The sequence below is a fragment of the Danio rerio genome, chromosome 11 (assembly GCF_049306965.1).
Source record: "Danio rerio strain Tuebingen ecotype United States chromosome 11, GRCz12tu, whole genome shotgun sequence".
In the NCBI taxonomy this organism is placed as follows: Eukaryota; Metazoa; Chordata; class Actinopteri; order Cypriniformes; family Danionidae; genus Danio; species Danio rerio.
The window spans coordinates 25,086,303-25,110,063 of NC_133186.1; the positions used below are offsets into that span (position 1 = coordinate 25,086,303).

General features: G+C 35.4%; 1 protein-coding gene across 1 annotated transcript in view; it reads right to left on the minus strand.

Annotated features, from left to right (window-relative positions):
• Window positions 1-387: 387 nt before the first annotated feature.
• atp2b4 (ATPase plasma membrane Ca2+ transporting 4) overlaps window positions 388-23,761 on the minus strand; it is an 86,092-nt gene continuing 62,718 nt past the window's right edge. The window contains 4 exon segments of the mRNA NM_001077467.1: window positions 388-903; window positions 3,060-3,185; window positions 4,610-4,864; window positions 7,127-7,324. Of these exon segments, the coding sequence (NP_001070935.1) occupies window positions 728-903; window positions 3,060-3,185; window positions 4,610-4,864; window positions 7,127-7,324 (755 nt within the window). The 3' untranslated portion in view covers window positions 388-727.

Consider the following 23,761-nt stretch of genomic DNA (forward strand, 5'->3'; position numbering starts at 1 on the left):
TTAAACAAAAGGTTACAATTTGTTCTTAAAAAAAAACCTATTAATGTTCCACTTTATACATATACTATGCTGTTTAGTGTTTAAGTGCATAGTGTATAGTGTGCCATGTAGGACACAGCTAGAGTAGAAAAAACCAAAAACCAGCGAAGAAATTGTCACAAAGGAATATAAAAACCTCACTGCTAGCTAGCGTTTCGGAAGTGTTATTGCAGAGAAACATAAACAGCGTGCAAAAGTATAAATGCACGGCAATGCGCAAGGCATGCATCGTGGGTCACGCAGATCACTTTAGCATAGACAAAATTCATGCTAAAATATCTGGAATCCCGGTTTCTTTGATAGTTTAATTATCATGATCATCTTTTGTATTTGGAAATGTAGCATCACTTTTTTTTATACATTCGGCTCATTAGAAATAACTAGCCAAACTTACTGTAGCATATGAGCTAACAGAGAAAAAAATGGAGAAAAAGAAAACACAAAATCAAACTAAAACTTATAAGATAAAAGAGTTAGTACAATGGAAAGTGACTCAAGGGGCATTGTACATCTCTCCACTAACTGTGATTATTGCCTAAAATAATGGCAAATTGTAACCATGGCAGAGGGTTTCAGAAAAGCCGGCGTTTTGGGGGAGGGAGACAGTTCAGCAAATCAGGTAAATAGCTCTTACCTGTGGCTGGCTGACGGCAGGTAACCTCCCAACTAGAGAGGCAGACTGGTTTACTCACTCAAAGAGAGAGTTATCTAAATGAGAATGAAAGTGCTTTAAGTTCTCACCTTTCTTCACCTTCTTCTCCTCATCCTCACCGGCGCCTAACAGGGTGAAAATGATTCCAGTCTGAGAATTCAGGCCCACAGCTGAGACCACCATTCGGCCAGATCCTTCCATCACATGAGTTCCTGAATGAAGGCAAAAAAAAAAACATTATAATTAAGGTCAATACACTTATTACTCATTCAAAAATGATTATTCTTAATAACAAATTCTAAACCACAGTTCTTGATCTAAAACTAAATACAAATACAAGCATAAACAAAATATTCTATCTATCAACATAAATACAATGATTAACATTATGTAAAGTTTATTTTAAATCCCGATTTTGATTAATTCATTCATTCGTACATTCATTTTCCTTCGGCTTAATCCATTTTTTATAAGGGGTCGATACAGTGGAAAGATCTGCCAACTATTCCAGCAAACGTTTTATGTAACGGATGCCCTTACAGCTGCAACCCATTACTAGGAAACAGCCATACACTCTAGCATTCACACTCATACACTACACCCAACCTAGATCATTTAATTCACCAATGTCTTTGGACTGTGGGGGAAACCGGAGCATCCAGAGGAAACCCACGCAAACACAGGGAGAACATGCAAACTCCACATACCACGCCACCTGATTATGATTTACTTAAAGCCAGTTGAACTCAACAAGTGGTTTTCATGTTTATTATCAATATTACCATGTGATGCTATTAAAAAACTTGTTTCTAATAATTAAATGCATTGATTTTAATAAAGACAAATGTTGAAAATAGTGTGAAATAGCCAACAGATAAAAAGCTCAAAGTAGCTTAAGAGTGATTACCAGCGAAATTCAACTGGATACTAAAAATCTTTTATATCCAAAAAGAAAAGCACAAGTAGTGCATTTATACACCAATGGTGTGCTGTATTACTATTCAAAAATCAATATCCTTTATCTCCCTACTAAAATCTCAGTTGGCCAGAGTGTGATTCATCTTTCCAAAAATATTGGCGTCCAGGATGCCGTGAGCAAACAGAATGTTGCGTACAACATGCATTTTCATAAACATAAAAATGAGCTGTCTGTAAGACCTTTTGCCAATTTGTGAACAAATAAGCAAAGATATGTTCACTGAATTGCTAGGTTGTCTATGAAAGCCTGTAGACCGATTGAAATATAAAACTGCAGATGTTGTGAAAACATCTAAATGACTATGATCAGATGCTTTCTTAACCACTGTCTTTCCACCAAATTAGTCATTTTAGTTAATATATTCATTCAAAAGTAATTTTTTAACTTGGTAGCTAACAATATAGACACTAATTTGTTACATTCTGTAGCCAATAACTACAAACAACCTTTAGTATACAAATAAGCCTTTAGAAAATAATGGACATCTTTATATTTATAGGATAGCTTTAAAGATATCCTGTAAATGAATAGTGCTTATACAAGGCAGTATAGACTATTCTCACTTAAAACGAAAGTCTTGATCGGATGGTTGATGCGCCACAACTTAAAAAGCAGATTGTGTGCTTGAGCAAAGTACAGTACTTAACACCAAGGCTGCTCCAGCGGGATAGTTTCCATAGAGTACTGCAAGTCTCTTTGAACAAAAGCATGTGCTAAATGGCTGCTTACTTTCTAAATGACAACACTTTAAACAGAAGAAACAGTGTTTCTAAAAACACTAAGGCCTTCATTCCTTACCATTAGAAGTTGGGTCCAAAACTTATTTCCAGAATAAAAATATTGTATGTTTAGATATTATTGCATTAAATATCGTATCACATTGTATTACATTGTATTGTTTTGTATTGTATTATATTGCATTGCATTGTATTTATATATCTATTTTTTAATGACATTTAAGCAGCATTAGCTATATTCATGGCAAAACCTATTCTAAATAAACAGTAAATAACAATTATATCAGTTTTTTAACAAACATTCAAATACATATCTTTTAGTTTAACCAAAGATAAATATTCTAAAATTGTTCCAGAAGACACCATTTCAAAAAAATTCCCTTAAAATATCTCCTGAATAAAAAACGTTCTCTAATGCATTTTTATATTACCAGAACAGGATGAAAATATATTATCATATTGGTGCGTGTGTGTAGTTTCTCTTTAATGAGAGAAAAAAAAAGATTGTGTTTGTTGTTTGTTTGTTTATTTGCTTGTTTTAAACAACTTATAAGATTGTAATACTTTCCAGTTCTAATCTCAGAATGCGGTCTCTTGCATGCTACAGCGAAAGCTACAGTAGTTTAAAGAGGATCTAGACGCTCTATCTCACCAGAAAGGAGCATGGGGTCCTTTTCCAGAGATTTGCGGACCTGATCGGACTCCCCAGTCAGGGAGCTTTCATCAATTTTCAAGTCATTACCCTGGATCAAGATACCATCAGCGGGGAGAAGGTCACCTGATGGAAAAGAACATGGGGTATTAAACAACTGCAGGATGACATTGAGAGAGATAGAGAGAGGAACAGACAGAGAGAAAGACACATTCAGCAATTTAGCGAGTGGAGAGAAGCAGAAGCTGGTTTGGCGACCATGACGACGGATCTCTCCTGTGCCTCTTGGACACCCCACGCGTCGCCCACGTCGCAGGCACCAAGAGCAGCAGCACAGTGACTCACGCAAGCCGGTAAGCATGAGTCATGAGCCAAGCTTTGTGTCTCAGAGAAGACTGGCAGTCACAAATGATCCATCACAACCGCTGGTGAATTCAATGAGAAACCCGCCTCTGAGGTTTAATATAAAAAAACTAAAGACTTCTGGGGCGAAAACCACGCTTTATAAATGCCAGAGCTCTCATAAAACACAAATATGGCAGATATCAGTGAAAATGGCGATGTGTCACATCTAGATCCGTCACTCTGTGGAGTTAAAGGTGCAGTAGGTGATTGTCTTCAGAAATTTTTTTTGTTGTGCTGGTTGAAAGTCTCTTCACAGTCCAATAGTAATGATTACAGTAAATGATCTAAATGTGTTTATGTGTATTTTTATATTCTGGGTAAAGCATAAAACAAAAAAATGTTCAACCAATTAAATAGAGTCGGACCATCATCTCCCTTAATTCCGTTAAGCTGGTAAAATTGTCTGTCAGTTGCGGGTATAATTCGCTCTTAAAGCGGTCGCGCGGTCACGAGACGGACCGATAGAAATCAAATGCTGAATTGAAACTTTTAAATACCTGAATCAATATTGGAGTTACTTTAGCACGATGGAGGAAGGACGACACCATGGCTTACGTATTACTGTTAAACAGGTAATGTTCTGTTTTGAAACTATTTTATGTTAGATTGTGTTTTGTTATGAATGACTTATACGTATGAATGACTGAAATCTCCTGGTGAAAGATTGATTTGATTATTCTCAGTTTCATTAGGTCCTTTGACAGCATCTATAATGTAAATTTATATTTAGGTTAACAACAAAACACCAGTAAATAGCGCTATTCCGCCTAGCCTCCTTTACTGAGTTGAAGTTGCTTTTATATTCACATTGGGTCATTTTTGAACAATGAAAGCCTTCCTATACTGTTTACCATGCTACTCTGAATATTCGCTCTGAAATATCATGTAAGTGTGGCAAACTATAATAAATGTAATTCCTGCACGGTGCTGGCACTAACCAACTGGCGAATGACCTGAACTAATGGGTTGTCTGTCGACTGTTGAGCACGCTCGCGATTTCAGGGGGTGTGGCTTTGAATCACAGTCCCTCCCCATCGTCCACAGATAATATGCTAAGCGGTTAGCTTTTTGGCAGATCACCTACTGCACCTTTAATTCAGCAGGTTTGTGCAATATTTCTCCTGCTGTCAGATGTGAACCCTCACCGTATTTGATTTGTGCGATATCTCCCACGACGATTTCAGCCACCGGGATCTGGATGACCTGACCTTTGCGGATCACTGTGAACTTTTGCTCCTGCTCAATGCGGCTCTGCAGCCCACGGAACTGTTTTTCCTTGCTCCAGTCATTAAAGGCCGTCACCAGCACCACAATAATAACAGAGAACAAGATGGCAGCACCTTCAATCCAACCTGCTTGGGCTTCACCTTCATCCTCTACACCTCCCACTTCGCCACAGGCTGAAATAGCATACAAACATAGAAAAAAAGAAATAAATCATTAATCTGTGCTAAAAATCTGTATCTGCTTAATTTAAACTAAACATGTTCTTTAATGTTTACATGAACCGGAAGCTGCAACAAATACATTTTTTGTATTGTGATGTATGATGCGCTGGAGTGGACAAAAGTCAAGCAAACACAGAGCCAGAGTATGTGCGCGAGAGAGACCAAATGCTCGTGAGAGAGAACAAATATTGACGCGCGAGATGTGAGTGCTGCGAGTGAGTGCTGGCCTGCGAAAGAGATCACGAGACTAGTTACTATTATTATTTACTATTACTAATACTGCAATGTTTACTAATTTGTTTCCATGGGTTCTTTTTAATGTAATGATGGCACATTTTGTTTATACAACAGTAATGTTTGTGAAGTAATAATTTGCACTTTATTTAAGACAGCTTGAGCAGTTTTGCGGACTTTAAAATGCTATTTATTACTCGGGTGAGAAATTTGTATCACCAGAGCATTTGTAATTGGGTCATTCCTGCTATTTGGTGGCATTTGTGTCCCCAAGGCATTATATTGTACAGATTATTTAAAAATGCAAATAAAAAAATCTTGTCTGATAGGATTATCCCATTTCTACATCAGGACACAATGATAAGTGCTCAAAATTAATAAAAAGGTAAAATAATTGCTCTATATTCAGTGCAAGAAGCTGAATTGACATGTCATTAATTAAGTAATGATAGTAACTTTAATAAGTCTCCCGGCCTCTCTCGCGCACCAGCACTTGGTCTCTCTCGTGAGTACATTGGGTCTCTCTGTGTTCACTTGACTTTTGTCCACTGCGGCGCCTCAGAGTGATGCAGTCCCCAGAGAAACAGAATACTAAATGAGAAAACAGTGGGTGTGGCTTGTTTTTTCTACTGTGATCTGATTGGATGTAGTAAAGTGGGCATTTCATTCAAGAAAAGAGTTTCAGAAGAGTTATTACAGCCTAACAGACACCTCATATCTGTTTGTTTCCAAAACTGAAAGTTAAAGGGGTGTAGTTAAATGTTAGCTACACCCAATACCCAAGACATACGTAATCTGAGAACTGAAAAAACAAAAAACAAAACATGAAGTGTATTATCAGATGTCAACTAAAGATTATTACTACAAGAGCTTTTTTTCTTAATGACATGCACAGATGCAGAGAATGGTTCCCCTCAAAACTAGCAATCTGAGCTAACAAAATCATATGGCTAGCTTTCATTTAATTTGTAAAACGCTTAGAGGGCATTAAGTGCAGCTGCGCACTCATGATATATCAGCGTCTCATCTTCATAAGCTTCCTCATGCCAGCAACATGTTTTACCACAGATTTACACTTCATTGACCCAATTTCCTCCTTGAGAACTTGTTGACAGTCTAAGGTCATCCTTGTTGCTTGAGCCATATGGGTAATAGGAACAGTCCTCAGTCACAGCCAGATTCAAGTTATCCAGTATTCAGAGCTGTGCTTATGAACAAAAGTCCCAAATGGGGCTATTATTAAAACATAAGACGTCAAAATGTTGAGTTACTAATAAACTCAGAATCAAAATGAAAAACATGAAACTGTTATCTGAACATTAAAGACTGAAGATAGTTAGAGCTTATTCTCCAAAGCTACCTAAACCCAATGAAAGACTACTATACAAGAAGAAATCCAATAGTATACTCCAATAGTTTGGGGTATACGCCATTTCAAATGTACAGTGCCTATACAAAATCATCATAGCCTTTTGAAATATTTACCTCATTTGTCACACAGCCTGAAATCAAACACATTCCAAACAACCTTTCCAGCATTTGTAATGTTTTTGTAGCCTCCTAACCTGTGCCTTTCTACAACTTTATTCTGAAGGTCTTTTGAAAGGTGTTATACAAGTAAACATGTAGATTTTCACAGGACATTATGATTTTCTATAGGCACTGTAAACTGATAGTTTAAATTCAGGAAGCTACTTACTGGTATAGCAATGTTCTGGCATGTGGTAAAAGTCTAGGGCTTGAGCAATAATTGCTGCCACCTCCAAAATAATAAGTGTGACATCTTGAAGTGGCTCCCAAATCACATTCCAAATAACTTTCCCAGCCTTTGTAATGATTTTGTAGCCTTCTCCTAGCATGTGCCTTTCTACAACTTTATCCTGAAGGTCTTTTGAAAGCAGAGTGCAATGCGAGTAAAGATATAGATTTTCACTATAGGCACTGTACATACTGATAGTTTAAATTCTGATGGCTACTTACCGGCGTTGTCTCCCTCTGGCGGGTGGTAGAAGGACAGGGCGAGAGAAATAATGGCTGCCACCTCCAGAATAATAAGAGTGACATCCTGCAGGGCCTCCCATACCAACTGCAGAAAAGTCTTGGGCTTCTTCGGGGGGATAAAGTTTTTACCAAACGATGTATGCCGCTTTTCTATATCAGCAGGGTTACCGGAGAGTCCTGCAAAACATGAAAACATTATTAGCATAAAAGGTATAGTTTTAACTTTGAAATCTGATTAGATTATATCTGTAAATGCAAATGACAGCAATTAATATTAACACAGAAGGTTTGCACTTCAATGCTAATGAACTTTTGCTAAACACATGGCTTATTGAATCAGAAATAAACTGGGTCACCAAAATGTGCTTGAATTAGCTTTTTGATATAGTTTGAATAGCACAAGAAGTGCCGACATTCACTGTGCGCCCGTATTTTTTGGCTCATTTGCCTTTTAGACCACAGCGGTCACAAACAAATGACATGTATCGATATAAAGCCAACATCATTTGTTTTCCTATGTGCATAATTCAAAATACAAAATCAGAAGTGGCAAGGACAGCAAGCTAATCACATGCCCGGATTCATTTAATGCACAAACAATTAAACATACCTGGCTAACACCTATGAATTTTAAAAAGCTCTCCACGCAATGTCAACTTCCATCAGGTCTTACTTTGGTAAATGGTGTTGGAATAGTCACTGCACAACGTTCATGGAGTTATTATTTTAACACACACACACACAGACTAAAAGCAGTCAGATTTTTCAGAGTTTCAGGTGGATTATCATGGATATGTGTGTCAAGGTTTATAGGAGCAGCGGAACAATTAATCAGTGTTGAGAGCCGGGAGTGCTTGTAGCCGATAAGCCCAGAATATTGAATGAGTTTTAGCCTTTGCTTTAATCAACCAGAAACTAGTACATTGGGTTGGTAGGGTTTAGGCAAAAAAAAAAAAAAAATCTTTAAATGGATTTTGCACAGAAACCATTTTCAAACAAGACTAGTCATTTTTTTCCTCTTTTATCTCCCAATAATTGTGATTTCTTCCCCCACACTTAGCTTAAAAAATGTGCCCCGCAAAAATTGCCCTTACTATCAATCAATCCTCATTCTCATTCTCAAATTGCAGACAGATTGGATACGATGGACTGCTTTCTGCAAGCAGTAGGTCTTTGTGGAGAAAAAAAGGCTCTGGTTCTTGTCAGTATCGTGAAATAAATTATTACGCAACAGGAACATGGGAGAGGACAAGAGCATGTGTGCATTCTTCTTCAGAAACGCAGCTGTTGAATGACCAGCCTGTTGATGATTGACACTGCAGCAAGGCTTCCAGCGGGGAGAGAGCAGAAAGCTAGCAGCAGAGATTTCAGATAAGAACCAGAGGATACAAACAATAAGAGCCTGGCCATGTGGAGGATGATCCTAACTGGCTTATTCATTAAAGGGATCGTTCACCCAAAAATGAAAAATCTGTCACTGTTTACTCCCCATTATACAACTATTTTAACCATTTAGCTGGAAAACCTTACAAATAAGATCCAAACAGCTGATGGACTTTCATTATAAACATCTTGGTCACACTTTTTTTTGATAGTCCATTTGTCAAATTTAAGATACATTGCAACTAATTCTCATTAGATTATAAGTAGACTGTTAGGCTGGGGTTAGGGTTAGTGTAAGTTGGTATATACTTTCAAAGTGTCTTTGAAATTTTATAGTCAGTTATAGTTATCTTATAACTTATCTTTGCGCTCAGCCAAAACGCGTTATCTGAAAACAAGTTATAGATTCAAAAACTAAAAAGTTGTTAGATAGAGACAAGATGAATTAAATATCATGCTCAACAACTACAGTGAGATGAAATTCAACAAAACATCGTTACTGAACTGATGTGCCTTGCTCTCATCTGTGGTGTTGTGCTCAAAGTATCTGCAGACTGGAGCTTAGATGTCCGCATATGCTGCAGTGCATGCCAGAGTGTGCATGTGTGGTCATGTGATGTTCGTTTTCAGTGGTGTAGTGTGGACGTAGATCTTTTCAGACAAACTAGGTGAAACGGCAGTTTGAATGTAGATTGTTTTATTCTAAAATGCTGTTTTAACGTATTAGTGTAAACAGTGCTTAAAACAACTTAAAATCAGCTAGGTAAAAAGAAACAACCTGTAGCTTACATTTATGCCAGCTCACAACGTTTGCTGTGACCAAATATTTCTTTATGAAAGTGCTCGATGTTCGAGCAATCCTTCTGTTTGCCCTCCACTCCAAACAAGCTGAAGGTCAGAATTGATTTTCCAGAGATTGCCCCTTTACTTTATTTCTCCCCATCTATTTATCCCTCGGTCCACTCCAGGCAGGCCCGTGAATGATTTGTATACATGTCGACATTTACGAGATTGGGAATTAGTCCAAAAGCATCATTCACCTCCCTGAGGAATAACAAGTCAGCGTGGCGTTTGTTTAAGCATTTTGATGATCTTCTACATCACTTTTTTTTATTTAGGCTGATCTAGTTTTTTTGTATCCCATCAACATAATGTAGTATCAAAGATGTTAACCAGGTGTTTTCCCATAAAAACCATCCAGGCCTGTCTAACAGACTGGTTTCAATTTGTAAAAAGTTATGCAAATTCGGAAAACAACAATTGGGTCTGACGTAAGCACGGAAAGTTAAGGTCTGGAGCACTCGAGCAAAAGAATTACACGTGAAGTGGAAAAAAATGATGAAACTGTTCATATCTTGATGCCATTAAATTAAAAGTCCAAGTAGAAAAAAAAAAAAAACAATAAGCAATAATGTGATGTACGTTTCCATTCAAGAGATCATCAACTACAGGGACCCAAACATTATTCATATGTTTACACACCAGAGGCTAACAAGAGCCGACTGCCTCCAGACAACTGCAGTCACATCTATGGCTCGGAGGCTGTTGCCGGGGGGTTGGTGTCAAGGTGACTGAAGCCGAGGCTTTGAAAGTAGATGCTGAAGGGAGACGGTTGTGATGGTAATGGAGGAGATCATTAATAGGGCCGCAGAGCTCAGCAGGGCCGGGCTGAAAACCAAGCACAACAGGCTGCATTCCAACTCCGTACACAAATGACTTCACAAGAGAAAGATGTAGAGAGAGGACAGCTTTTCATTTCTTCATAAAACTATGCCACTCACTCAGGTTTGTGCTGTGTGGTGTTTTAATGAGTAACAAAAAAGTGTGGCTGAAATTGAGAAGCGTGAAAGACAGGTTTGCACCATTGTGCCATCAACAAGTATTTGCAGTCACAAGACAGCATCACATATGGCAGCATGGCGACGCATCAAACACTAGAGTGAAATTTCTAGCAAATTGCCCAAACAGAGAGAAAGAAAAGGCAAAAACACTAGAATTTTAATAGCACAGATTGTTCCCGGTGACTGCCACATCAGTAAATTTGTGACTGAAAAAAATCATCCAAAATATAATTATGATTAAGATCTGATGCGCTGTTAGGTTCCCCATACAATAAAAGCTGACATAACTTTTGAAAATCATCTCGCATGCCACAAAAAACTGTTTTCTTTGATTTGAGAAATATCGCTAAGTTACGAAGTCTGCTATCCATCTCAGATGCAGAAAAGCTAGTTCATGCTTTTATGACTTCTTGGCTAGATTACTGTAATGCTCTCTATTAATAAACCTCAGTTAGTGCAAAATGCAGCTGCCAGAGTTTATACCAGGTCTAGAAAATATGATCATAACACCCAATTTTATCCTCTTTGCAATGGCTGCTGATTAAGTTCTGCATTGATTATAATATATTGCTTCTTATCTATAAAGCTTTAAATAACCTAGCTCCTGTTTATCTAACCAACATTTAGTCTCGCTACAATCCAAGCCATTCTTTAAGATCCCAAATCTCAGGGCTGATTGTAGTGCCTAGAATAGCAAAGTCTACTAAAGGAGTTCGAGCCCACTCACAGCTCAACAATAAGGACAGCCCGATGGCCTGGGGCCAGCGTGCGAGACGCTCGGGTCAGTGTACAGAATGTTACTGGCCCGATCGGGCCAGTATTGCCTTGTCACAAAAGGTTGGCTGCGACTGTCAATTGCATGCAAATACAATCTTAGGGACCTTTCAGACATAGGCGTTTGTTTCAGAATCTGTCTCGTTTCCCCCATTAGCGCGAGCAATCACGCTCGTATATGCACCAAATCACTCAGTCCGAGATCGCCTGAATGGGTTGGTCTCTGTTTGTTTGAGCAATCGGTTCGATTGTAGTGAGAAAACAAAACAATGCAACAAACTAATTACACAGGCTATATCACAGTGTCTTTCGATTGTGGAATAGCCACATATACGGCTATACGGAGACAGAATGATGAGTAGTGCGGGATGTCATTCCTACCGGTAAATGTGTGCTTCATGTCTATTACGAAAGTGAAAGCATTCTGAAATATTACAGAGAGCTGTTTATTCGTTAGAAAAAAATGACCAAAGTTATCATCCGATAATTTTTCCATATTTTAATCTTATAATATGCTGTATTAGGCCTGTTGTTTTGTTATTTCTGCACTGACAGCTCGAAAAAAAAAGATCAACATTGATCTGTTTCATGATCTAATGGTTAAGTTAAGCCTATAGTGCAGAATTCTAGCCAATGTTTTTTTTTTTTTTTTTTAATAGATTGATTATTTCAATAGAAAGATAGATTTTTACAAAACCTGAAAACTGAAATGAGGGTCTGTATGAGAGAGTCTGACCTCTGATTTATATGTGGTGACTATGTCTGTGGGTGTCAAAATTAAAGTGCACACTTTTGCTTATAAAATATTTTATACAAAACTGGTCAAAAGTTTGGGGTCAGTATGATTGCTAAATATGTTAAAATAAGCTTCTCCTGCTCACTAAGGCTGCATTTATTTAATCATAAATACAGCAAAATCGGGAAATGTTGCACTATGAAATAATTGTTCAAAAGTAGTTTATCATTTAATTTAATAATCTTTAAAGATTAATTTTCAGCTTCCATTACTCTAGTCTTCAGAGTCACATGCTCCTTCAGAAATCACTAATATTAATTATTATTGTTGTTGTTATCAATATTATTGATATTAATGGTAATAGTAAAAAAAGCAATAATGTCTGAAATAATCATTTTATTTGAAACTACATACAATAAAAAAAGCAACGCACCGGTACCGTATACACACACACACACACACACACACACACACACACACACACACACACACACACACACACACACACACACACACACACACACACACACACACACACACACACACACACACACACACACACACACACACACACACACACAAAATCATATTTAGTTAGATCACAATTGAATTTTTTTTTTACTTTGTCACTTGTATTAAAAAAATGTATTTCTGAATTCTGAATTAAAAGTGTAAGTATTACAATTATGTTTGGCTTTTGAAACAATTTAAAATACTGTATGTGGCTAAGAAATAGCTATTAGTTTTTTTTTTTGTTTTTTTTTGGTGGGTCCAGAGAAAATTTTGCCAGGGCAAGAAAAAATCTAATCGGGCCAGGAGAAGAAAATCCTTAGCGTTGAACCCTGCTACTTATTTATGGCTCCTAAACTCTGGAACAGCCTTCCTGACAATGTCAGAGGCTCAGTTACACTCCCTCAGTTCAAACCTAGATTAAAGACCTATCTTTTTCTTAAAGCATACACAATGCATCACATAACGATATAATGCAAGAGTGTGCTCCACGCAGGTGACCGCAGGCTTGACAACTACCTGTAGGACACACTGCTCTGATCTTAATGCACCAGACATTTTGTTAGAAACACTCATATGCTTTACATGCTTGTTACCATGTTTGTTTGTATAATTACTATTTTCATTTATAACACTTCATTTTTGCTTCTCGTTTAAATACAAAATGAACAGCAGTTACGCTAATTATTCTCTTTATTCTATATTTTCACCTGGGGATACTCATTCTGAGGAACCTAGAGATTATGTCCTGTGAAGAAATGATGCCATGGTATCTATAATCCTGGACCAGGCCATATCCTGAGCTGATGCTGAACTGAACTTCAGCTCTGACTGACAGAGTTTCAATTCACTAGAACTTCTATGTTAAGCTGCTTTGTCACAATCTACATTGTAAAAGCGCTATAGAAATATACAGAAATCGAATTGAATATTTTTATTCTACAATGGTTAAATAGACTTCTAAAAAATAATGTGACAATAGAGTAATGACTTTAAAATTGCTCATTTAAACTGTTTATCACCTATTGTAATCTAATAAATGCAATATTGGTCAAATCAAGATTTTTATAATAATGATAAAAAGGTACTAAGACTAAACTTTCAGTTGATAATAAGCAAAGTCTTTTTATTTAACAAAAAATATTACTTAAAAGATGTGCATTAGATTTGGATTTTGCAACCAGGCTCATTTTAGGCAAGAAAATGGATGCAAACTCCAAACCTTAAATTCCACCTTAAAAAAAAAAAACTGTGTTTCGCTTTGCTCTCTTGGCCAGGATGAGAGGTGAGAGAGCGATCCTGAACACATGGACAGCATAAGGGCTGTGGCTGTCTGGAGGAGAGCCAGTCACACCCCCTACAGATACAAGAACTCTCTTTCTCTCAGAAAACATGGCCATCATTCTCTCAGAAAACTGCCAACCCCAAGCACAGAGTCTCCTTTCTTAGAATGTTTACTGCATCCTGCGCAGCTCAAGACCACTAACTGTTGATTTGAAAAGATACATTGTTTATAATTTGCCCTTTTTTTTGATAGGATAAATTTTTTATGTCTTCATTATCTCTACATTTGTATTTACAAATTCTGATTCTAACATTATTCAAATTATATATTGTCATCCATAATATCGTACATTTAGATCATCATAATCACATACTGTATATGTGATTTTTTTTGCTTAACATTTTCATAAAAGTTCCATTCCATGTAAACCAGACCAGTCAGCATACGGATTCGTTTTCACACTGTGGGGTTGATAATGAAGCTCTTTGGTATGTAATATACTTCAAAAGAGCTTAGAATCACCAAAAGGCAACACTCAATACAACATTCCATTGCAACAGCACCATGATTCCGCCATTTTGGAGTGAAAGTGTTGGCCGTCTATTGGATCTCATTGCTGTCGTGATGACAAGCAACTGCTTTGTTTTTATTTATTTATTTAAAAAGCGCATTATAGCTGAAATACAACCTGAAAGACGCCAATACAACACTTACACTTAGGAGAGTAGTGATCATCAGTAATTTTAATAGTTTATTTTACAGACTTAATGTTTATTAACCAGACTTGTTTTCTTGAAACTGTAGTTTTTAGGTGAAATTTATTAGTTCATGCTCTAGAATACAAATTAATACTGACATGTTTAATTAACATGACTTTTAAAATAGGATGTTGATAACAGACTGACAGTATATTTTTGGTTACAGATTTATATTTCTCCAGTGTTGTCCGTTTAAGACAGACTAATATTTTTTTATGTAAAATATGTTAATATATTACAATTGAATCCAATTGAACACATAGGGGAAATTCTGAAGACACATCAAGTTGAGCATTTCTTTGAGCAACTTTTAAAGAGTCATTTTTAAAGAAAAGAAAAAAATATATGTTGCAAAATGTAGCCAACTTGTTCAGTTCATGCACAAAAGTCTTGATGCTGTCAATAAAAATCATGGAGGTCATACAAACCACTAGATAAATGTTACTTTTCAAAGGGGATGTACTTTTGCTGAGAGTATAATCTTTTAACTCGTATTTAACTCAATATTTTGATTCATTCTGTTTAACGATAGCTATTCGTGCTGTTGTCTAATTGAAATTTTTATTTCTAAATGTCTGCCGCGTGAAAGTAGCAGCATCTAGTGGCTGTTTCCCAAATAGCAACAGAGTGTCGCCTCTTGGTGATTCTATGCTCTGATCCATCTCAGTTGTTGCCTTGGTAGCACAAGTGTAATGTAAACACTGATCTAGATGATTAGCAGATATTTCTTTTTTGGGGACTTCCTTTTTTCTAAAACTGCATCGTTAAATGGCAGAGAAAATCAATAGCTTCCTTCCGCTTAGCCAGCTCCGGTAAAAAACTGATAGCCAGACAACAGAATGGTGACGTCATACCAATCACGCACTCTACAAGCACGGCATTGTAAGGTAACTAAGCTTAGAATTACAGTTTGAGAATGGTTTGTAATTGCGCCATGTGTAGGCATGGGTCGATAACCGGTTTCATAGTTTACCGTAGTTTGGAAAAGTCAAGGTTTTAAAACAGCAAAACTTTTCTTTTATATCGTTCATACGGTATATTCAAGCTGTTTTTTATGACTATTTTATTGAATTTTTTAGGGCAACAGTATCTATAAAAGGACCCTCCACACCAAGGGCCCTATCACACACCCAGCGCAATGTGTGTTTACTACTTTAAGCTCGGCGCAAGGGTCATTTTGAGGTGTTACGCCACACTGTTTAAATACCAAATGCGCCATAGGCGTTCTGGTCTAAAAAAGCAGGCGTGTTTTGGTGCGGTGCTATTTTGAGAAACTGTAAATAGTCTGTTCATTAGACCAGAACAAAGTCGGTCTATTGTCTGGCGCAAAGTGCGCCTGGCTTACACACTACACACAAGATGTAGAGCAATACGCAAATATCTTTACATATGAAAAAGATATATATATACAGACAGACAGACGGACGGACGGACGGACAGACAGACAGACAGACAGACAGACAGACAGACAGACAGATAGATAGATAAGGATATATATATAGGATATAAATATAAATGATTAAAATATTACAAAACATATTAATTTCTAGCCTACATGAATTTAAAACCACTGCCTTCATACTTTCTTCATCTCGGGAGGCTTTTCAGTTCATTCAATTTGCTTTTGTACAATGTTATTATTATTAGCAGTATTATTTATTATATCCATATTTATATTTGTTTTATTAAAACAAGCTTAGATTTGTCCACCTGTAAGGTTTTAGACCATATGGGGCATAGCAGGTGTATTTGGAAATAATTTTGACCACACTTTGTTATTATTAATCATTTATTCGTTTGCTGGAAATTAGAACTGAATTTAGAAATAGTTTTGAAACAAATCTTTGCGCTTAACAACCGAAATTAATTATTTATAGGCTGATTGATGTCTGTGCGGTAAGGTTTCCCTATCCACGAGAGCAAAAGTCAAAGTGAACTTACTTTACATCATGTTAATAGCAATGCGCCTATGGCCCGACGCAGCTGGCTCTTAAAGGGAATGGGAGATGAGACTCTGGTTTATTCTCAAAACACACCTATAACTCATTAAGAAAATAAACTCAACCCTTTTAGACCTTGCGCCATGGCGCAAAGCGGATTTTCACGTCACTAAGTTAGCATAAATGCGTTCTGACACGCCCTGAAAGCGTTTGCGCCCTGCGTTTTGCGCTCTGCGCATGGACCGTCAAAATAGAGCCCCAAAAGTTACTGGTCAAAACAAGATTCAGGAAACATTTGAAAAACAAGTCGCTTAACCAATATACAAGCATGCTATAGACCTGAGCAATGCAGAGGCTTTTTTTTTATATTCAAAGAAAGATATCCAAAAACGGCTTTTTAAGTTGATTAAAAAAATAATAATAATTTTCTTTTAACTAATAAAGACAGCAGAAGTCAATGATTTATTTTAATTATTTAACCTGATATGGCTACAGTTCCAAAATATTTAAAATGTTTCTCAAAAATAAAATCTATTGTATTACAATAAAATTGTTCTTTTTAACCCAGACATTTAAAAAGAACATATTTTAAGCAAGTAATTACAACGCTGTTATACTGTGAAACTGTGATATATTTATCCAAGGTTATCATATCGTCAGAATCTTATACTGGACTATGCCTAGCCACATCATACCAGGTTCAAATGGAAACACAACTGGAACCGTACCTGACTGTTCTCAGAATCTTTTAGACAGATAGTGATAATTATATGAAAAGAATTAGTTGGCCCACATGACATCTGCACATGCAGAAATTGCTCACTGAGTCACTGAGTCACTGAGTGTAGGGCTGCACAATATTGGAAAAATCTGATATTGCAATAATTTATTTATCTGTAATAAATTTTGCGATATGAATATAGTTTCACAAGATAGTTTGAATACACTATTCGACGGTTTTGTTGGAAATTTAACCGTATTCAGGTACAGAAATTAGATAAATCACAATGCAAGAAAATGCTTTTTTTTACTTCCTTTGTCTCATTTCTAGTCCAAATATCTGAAACAAAATCCAAGATCAAGTAAAAATATTGTTTTGTTTCAAAAGTCAGATGAAATAAAGCAAAATTAAGAGCTTTTCCTAAAAACAAGCTGAATTATCTGAAAGTGGGCCAAGTTAAATAATCTTGTTTTCACTTTGAAATTTAGATATTTGGATTAGAAACAAAGACAAAATTTCAAAGTAAAAAAAAAAAAACGTATAAATTCTGTATAAATACAGTGCTCTATAGCTTGTGGGCAACTATAATCCACACTTAACATTGCATATCTTTGCGATGTGACTATTGTGGATGTGCACATTGAGATATAAATGCTGAAACAATATATTGTACAGCACTAGTCTATTTATTTATTTATATTATAAATGTAATAAAAGTCATTGATAATTTAATAAAACTCAAATGTGCAAAACTTACCACAAAATCGTAGTGAAGTTACTGGTACTTTAACAAACCCATATAAAACCCGCAGAACTGCCTTCTAAATGAATCATTCAAGGCACAACGTTTCTTTAAAAAGAAAGTCCAAGATTTGATCAATTCTGATATTAACCAGAAACACAAAAAGTTGAATGGTTTCACATTTAATGGTTGTCAGCTCATTTCTTTGCTGCTCCACAGGGAATAGTCTTGTTCCGACTAAAATTATCTAACTAATTAAAAGTACAAATCACAATTGATGTGCTTTAAATTAAAATGTGACATCTGGGCTTGCATTTTAATTGCAAGCTTATCATCATTTGAATAAAATAAAGCATTTAGTAGCTGGATTGAAATGTTTTAATGTTTTACAGTGAGATATTTGTCAACTTGCCATTGAACCGCTTAAATTTGTACCTAATTTGTTATTCAAAATAAGCAATGCTTTCCCAAGCGATATTACAAAGAGATAGGACCATCTACTCCATAACACGTTCATAGCTGTTCATATGACCCCACAGGTGACTGAATCTTATTTGAAAGGATCCTTTAAAACAAACTGTTTATTACTTCACAACATTTTACAAGGTATGTGAAATCTTCTACGCTTTCCACCAGCATAGTGTTTTGTCTGGCCTAAGGACTATCTAAGTGAAGTTTATTTATGATAATGGCCATATTTCATATCTAACAGCACCACAGTATATACTGACCTTGGTAGCTTAAGTACACAAAAAAAGCAGGAAAAGAGCATTTTTTAACCTGATTAAGGACGTGTTCATCTGCTCTTAATGATGTGTATGTAAGGGCGCCAAACTTGCCTGTGCAGTGAAATAAAAGTAATAACCCATGCTAACAGGACACAAAGCTCTTGCTGCGGAGAACACTTTGAGGAGAATTTAAGGAGGTGTGTGCTTAATAAAGGTCTTAGTTTGTCATGCAAGACTGCTCTTCAATTAGCCTTTAACTTTTTTTTTTCAACACAAGGGGGAGAAAAGGGCGAGAAGAAAAAAATGTGCAATTTCAATGTGCTTTTTCAGCTAGCTCACATTTGATGCAAAAAAAGCCTCCATTAACACACACCAGACCACATGCATTTAAAAAAAAACAACCTCCGTATTTGTTTTCATTTATGTCTGTTTTGCACCGAGACTTCTTAATTGCGTTCTGGTAATGCATTTATGCGCAGAAATATTTCAAGATGCTGCTGCATGTTGGCAAAAACAAATGAAGCAGAATACAATGTGTATGCATATTAATGAGTGTTCTTTTTATTTCAAAATAAATATGCGCACACACTTAGACACAAAACCTTGGTTTTAAGAGAGGAGGAAATTATCAGAACGGCTTAAAAAAGGGGTAGTTCATGCAAAAAATAAAAAATAAATTATATATATATACATTTAAATTGGTTTTAAGAACGTTAGTAAATCTGTATCCTCACAATAAATAAAATAATTAAAATTTTATTTTAATAAATTAAAATTATTTTATTGTATTTTGTATAATTTTATTATTAAACAAAAAATTATTATATCAATTTAAAATTAATTAATTTCATTTTATATAATTTTATTAAAAACAAAAATAAATCAAGTTAAATAAAATAAAACTAAATCGTTTAATTTTAATTTTATTTTATAAATTTAAATTAAAATAAACAGTTTTTTTATTTTATTTTAATAGATAAAACAAAATAACCAAAACAAAATAAAAAAAAAATTATTAAATTGATAAATACTATGACTACCAGTTTTCCAAATTTCTTGTTCAACACAAGAAACTCAAATATGTTTAGAAATAGTAGAGGGTGAGTAAATGATGAATGGCTGAATTGCCCCTTTAAACATGGTAAAATGTGACTGAGACTGAGCTGAGAGTACAATATTATGTCAAAACTGTAGCAGGGTTGGCCAATAGTCCCAGTTGAAAAACTAGTTTTCTTTCAATCCAAAAGTGCAAATTTGAATTGGCTACAACAAACAGGAAGTTCGATTGGAATTACTATTGTAGTGTTACAGTTATAATATACTTTACTGTGCCTATGCACTTGCTAATTGTGTCGTCACACGAAGCGGCTTCCGGGTCCAAGAGCACAATCAAACTGTATGGGGAGATTAAACAAATGGAAGTAATAAACTCTTGCAAAGTGATGTGAAACTTCAGAAAATCATGATCGCAACATATATCCATGCCCAATATCAGATGACCAGAAAGCAATTAAATTATTATAAATTGTTAAAGTCCAGAGAATGTCATGTGCACCATTATTTTATATAAAATTCACTTTAATGTGTGCTATGACTAAGAAGTGTTCATACAAAAATAAATCAAGTTAAATTAAAATGAAACAAAATCATTTTATTTTTATTTTATTTCATAAAATTGAAATTAAAACAAACAGGTTTATTTTATTTATTAATTTATTATATATCTGTCTGCGTTTCTTTAACAAATCTGCTATTTAATCGATATTAGGAATTGTAAATCTTGAACGTTAAAGTTGTTGACAAAAATAAAAAATGATTTTTATTATTATTTTTTTCTTTAAATGTTTGTGAACTTCGGAATAAAGATAATAATGGGTGAATAATGTTAATTGATATGTTTCTTGTAAAATAATATTTTAGGAGGTAAGGGTGTTTTTCATGTGGTTAATCATTATATATTGAAGTGAAACCGAAACTTGGTTAACACTGTGATAATTGATTTGCTGTCTGTTTTTTTTTTTTTGTTTGTTTTTTTTTTTTTTTTTTTTGAGAAATGTTTTTTGTGGATAAAGGTATTTTTTCGAGAGGTTGATGATGTATTGTAATGAAAAAGAAATTGTTGATAAACTTGATGATATTTGATGTGCTGTTTTGTTATGTAATGTTACTAAAAGTAAATGTATTTTGCAAGTAATTGACCATATTATTGTAATGAATAGGAGAGGTCTGAAACTTAATGTTTGATATGCTGTTTTCTTGCGAGATTATGTTTTGGAAGGAAAAGGTATTTTTCGAGTAATTGATCATGATATATTGTAGTGTAAATTGTTAAAAAATATAATGATAATTGATATGATGTTTTCCTATGTACCAATGGTTTTTGAATGTAGGTTTTTTCGTATGTCTTGCAAATCGTTTTTTGAATATGAGGGTAAATGTCTCCTGTATAATTGGTTGTAAGGGTAGAGATGAAGGTAAGACTTGTGATTTTTAATCTTTGGGTAATTGTAAAATGTAGAAAACTTTTAATGTCAACTGTTAGAATTTTATTGTATTGATGTACACCTGATTAGTGATGGTGGTTGATGCACTTTATCTCTGTGGAGTGAGGTCGGAAATGGGAAGAATGTTTATTGTCATTGCTGTGAAGATTATAAGTTATTGTGTGATTAACTGATAATGAAATGAGAGTGACGGTTTAACTAATTGCACATTGTGATTGACTATGGAATAAAAGGGTGGAGTTGGAGAATTGTGTCACACACTGAGGAAGGCTTTGTGCCGAAACGTCTGTTTGTCTGTTATCACCCGTAAAATGTAAGAAAAAGTAAAAATAAAAACAGTATGAAGCAATTGAGTGCGAATCATTACCTTCTTTTGAATTAAATAAAACCTAAACAAAATAAAATAACTTAAAACTAAATTCAATTCAATTAAATTAATAAATACTATGACTACCAGTTACCAAGATCTTTTCAAATTTCTTGTTCAACATAAGAAACTTAAATAGGTTTAGAAAAAGTAGAGGGTGAGTAAAAGATGAAAGAATTTACACTTGAGACTGAATTGTCCCTTTAAATATGGTAAAGCGTGACTGAGACTGAGCTGAGAGTACAATATTATGTCACAACTGTAGCAGGGTTGGGCTATAGTCCCAGTTGAAAAACTAGTTTTCTTTCAATCCAAAAGTGCAAATATATATAAAATCATGTGCACCATGATTTTATATAAAACTCACTTTAATGTGTGCTATGAATAAAAAGTAAAAAAATAAACGAATATTTTCTCAATTTAAATGAGTAGCGACTTGGACCCGGAAACAGTATTCCATAAGTCAACGATACGTCACAACTTAACAAGCGGATATCAAACCTACAAACCTTTCATCTTCCTATATTGTCTTAAATGTTTTATTTTAGTTGAATAAATTTAAATGACATTATAATCAAAATTGAGTTTTACAATTTAAACTAACTAAAACAAGCCACCAGTAAATGTGAACCCAACCAAATGTACTCTATTGCCAACAGTCTTTTGTCACAGTGCAAACAATCAAAGGTTAAACAAAACTCTCCTTGTTAAATATCTGTTAACGCCTCATTTAGCCATCTTCAGGTCACAGCGTTAAAATTCTCTCTTTTAAAGCTGTAGTCGCCAAGGTTACTATAGAGGAACAGAGACATGCTCGAGTCATTGTTGGGTAAAAAAACAGCAGAGAGACAAGATCTGGGGTCCAGCGGTGTGCATGGAGGACTCTTGATACATCTTTGTCCCCTGCTTTCAATGCCCTTTTAAAACATCACAGCTGGCTCTCCTCTTGGCACGCAAGAACCTCAGGGGGTTTCAGGAACAAAATCAACAGGTTAATTTTACATTGAACATATTACCACTAAGAAAAGCCTGCTTGGGTTTCGCTCGCTCTTCAATTTCATTAAATCAGTAGAGAAATTGAAATCATTTCATATTACCGTAGTGCTGCACACCATGTAGATATAACTGGATACCATTATGGTGTCTGTGAGATGTGTTGTAATCGCAAATCTCAGATGCCACATCACAGCTAAGTGAGGGGAGGAGAGGAAATTACGTCTGCCAAAAGGCATTTATGCTTTCCCTCGATTTCTAATCTGATTGTTGAGACCTGCTGAATAGACAGGTGGAGTTTTAGCTTCTCAGTCAGGCTATTCAGATGAGCGGCAAATATTCACATTAATTGACCATCCAAGTAAATCTATGCAAATATAAACCTGCAATTGGACTTAACGGTGGGCTGCGATATGCTTCTGCTGCCATGGCAACTTGCTATGGTGGGTATTCAAATAGCACTTTAACCAGCTAGTCTCTTGTCCACAGTATCACACATCATAGTAAATGAGCAAGTTCTTTACACATCTTATACCATTAAATGCATCAAAGGATCCTGTGACACTGAAAACTGAAGATGTGGGTGCTGAAAGTTCCATTTAGACATCACATGAATAAATTAAGTTTTAGACATGAAAGGCAAAGCAGCTATTTTAAATTTTAAAACTGTAAGACGTTTTAATTCAACTGAATTAATGCTAACATTGGTCACTACAGCAGAAAAGCCATCTATAAATGACTGTTGTACATTTAAAACATTATAAAAAGTTCCTTGAAGTGCTTTAAAATGTGCATTTTTATTTACTGTTTGACGTAACTTCGACCGAAACATGAAGAGAAGGTGGGAAATAGTGTAGCTCCCCCACATGAAAATAATAATAATAAAATAAATAAAAAATAAAAATAAAAAAAAAGGTCAATAGCGTTTTGTTTCATCACCGCTCTGCCAGTGAGTGGTTAAGCTCAAGTGAATCAAATGAAAAGCATCTAAAAGGGGGCGGGGCAAGTCACAAACTACAGAGCATTTGATTGGCTATTATCATAGATATTTACATTAGATGTCGCCTGCACTGTTGTTGTCTATTGGAAAGAATGCATCAATGCTCCTTTGAAATGAATGTAAGGCCAAAGGTGCAGTGGAGGACTGGCCATTCAGAGCCATAAATATGTAAACATATATACATACATCTACGATCGGGAGTTTGTCCAGAGGTCAGTATGCAAATATTTTTTTATATTACGAAAACTATAATTTGACATAATTTTTTTATATCGATAGATGAGTGACCGCATGGGCACCGCCGACAAGGAGCATGTGTTTGTGTGCATGGA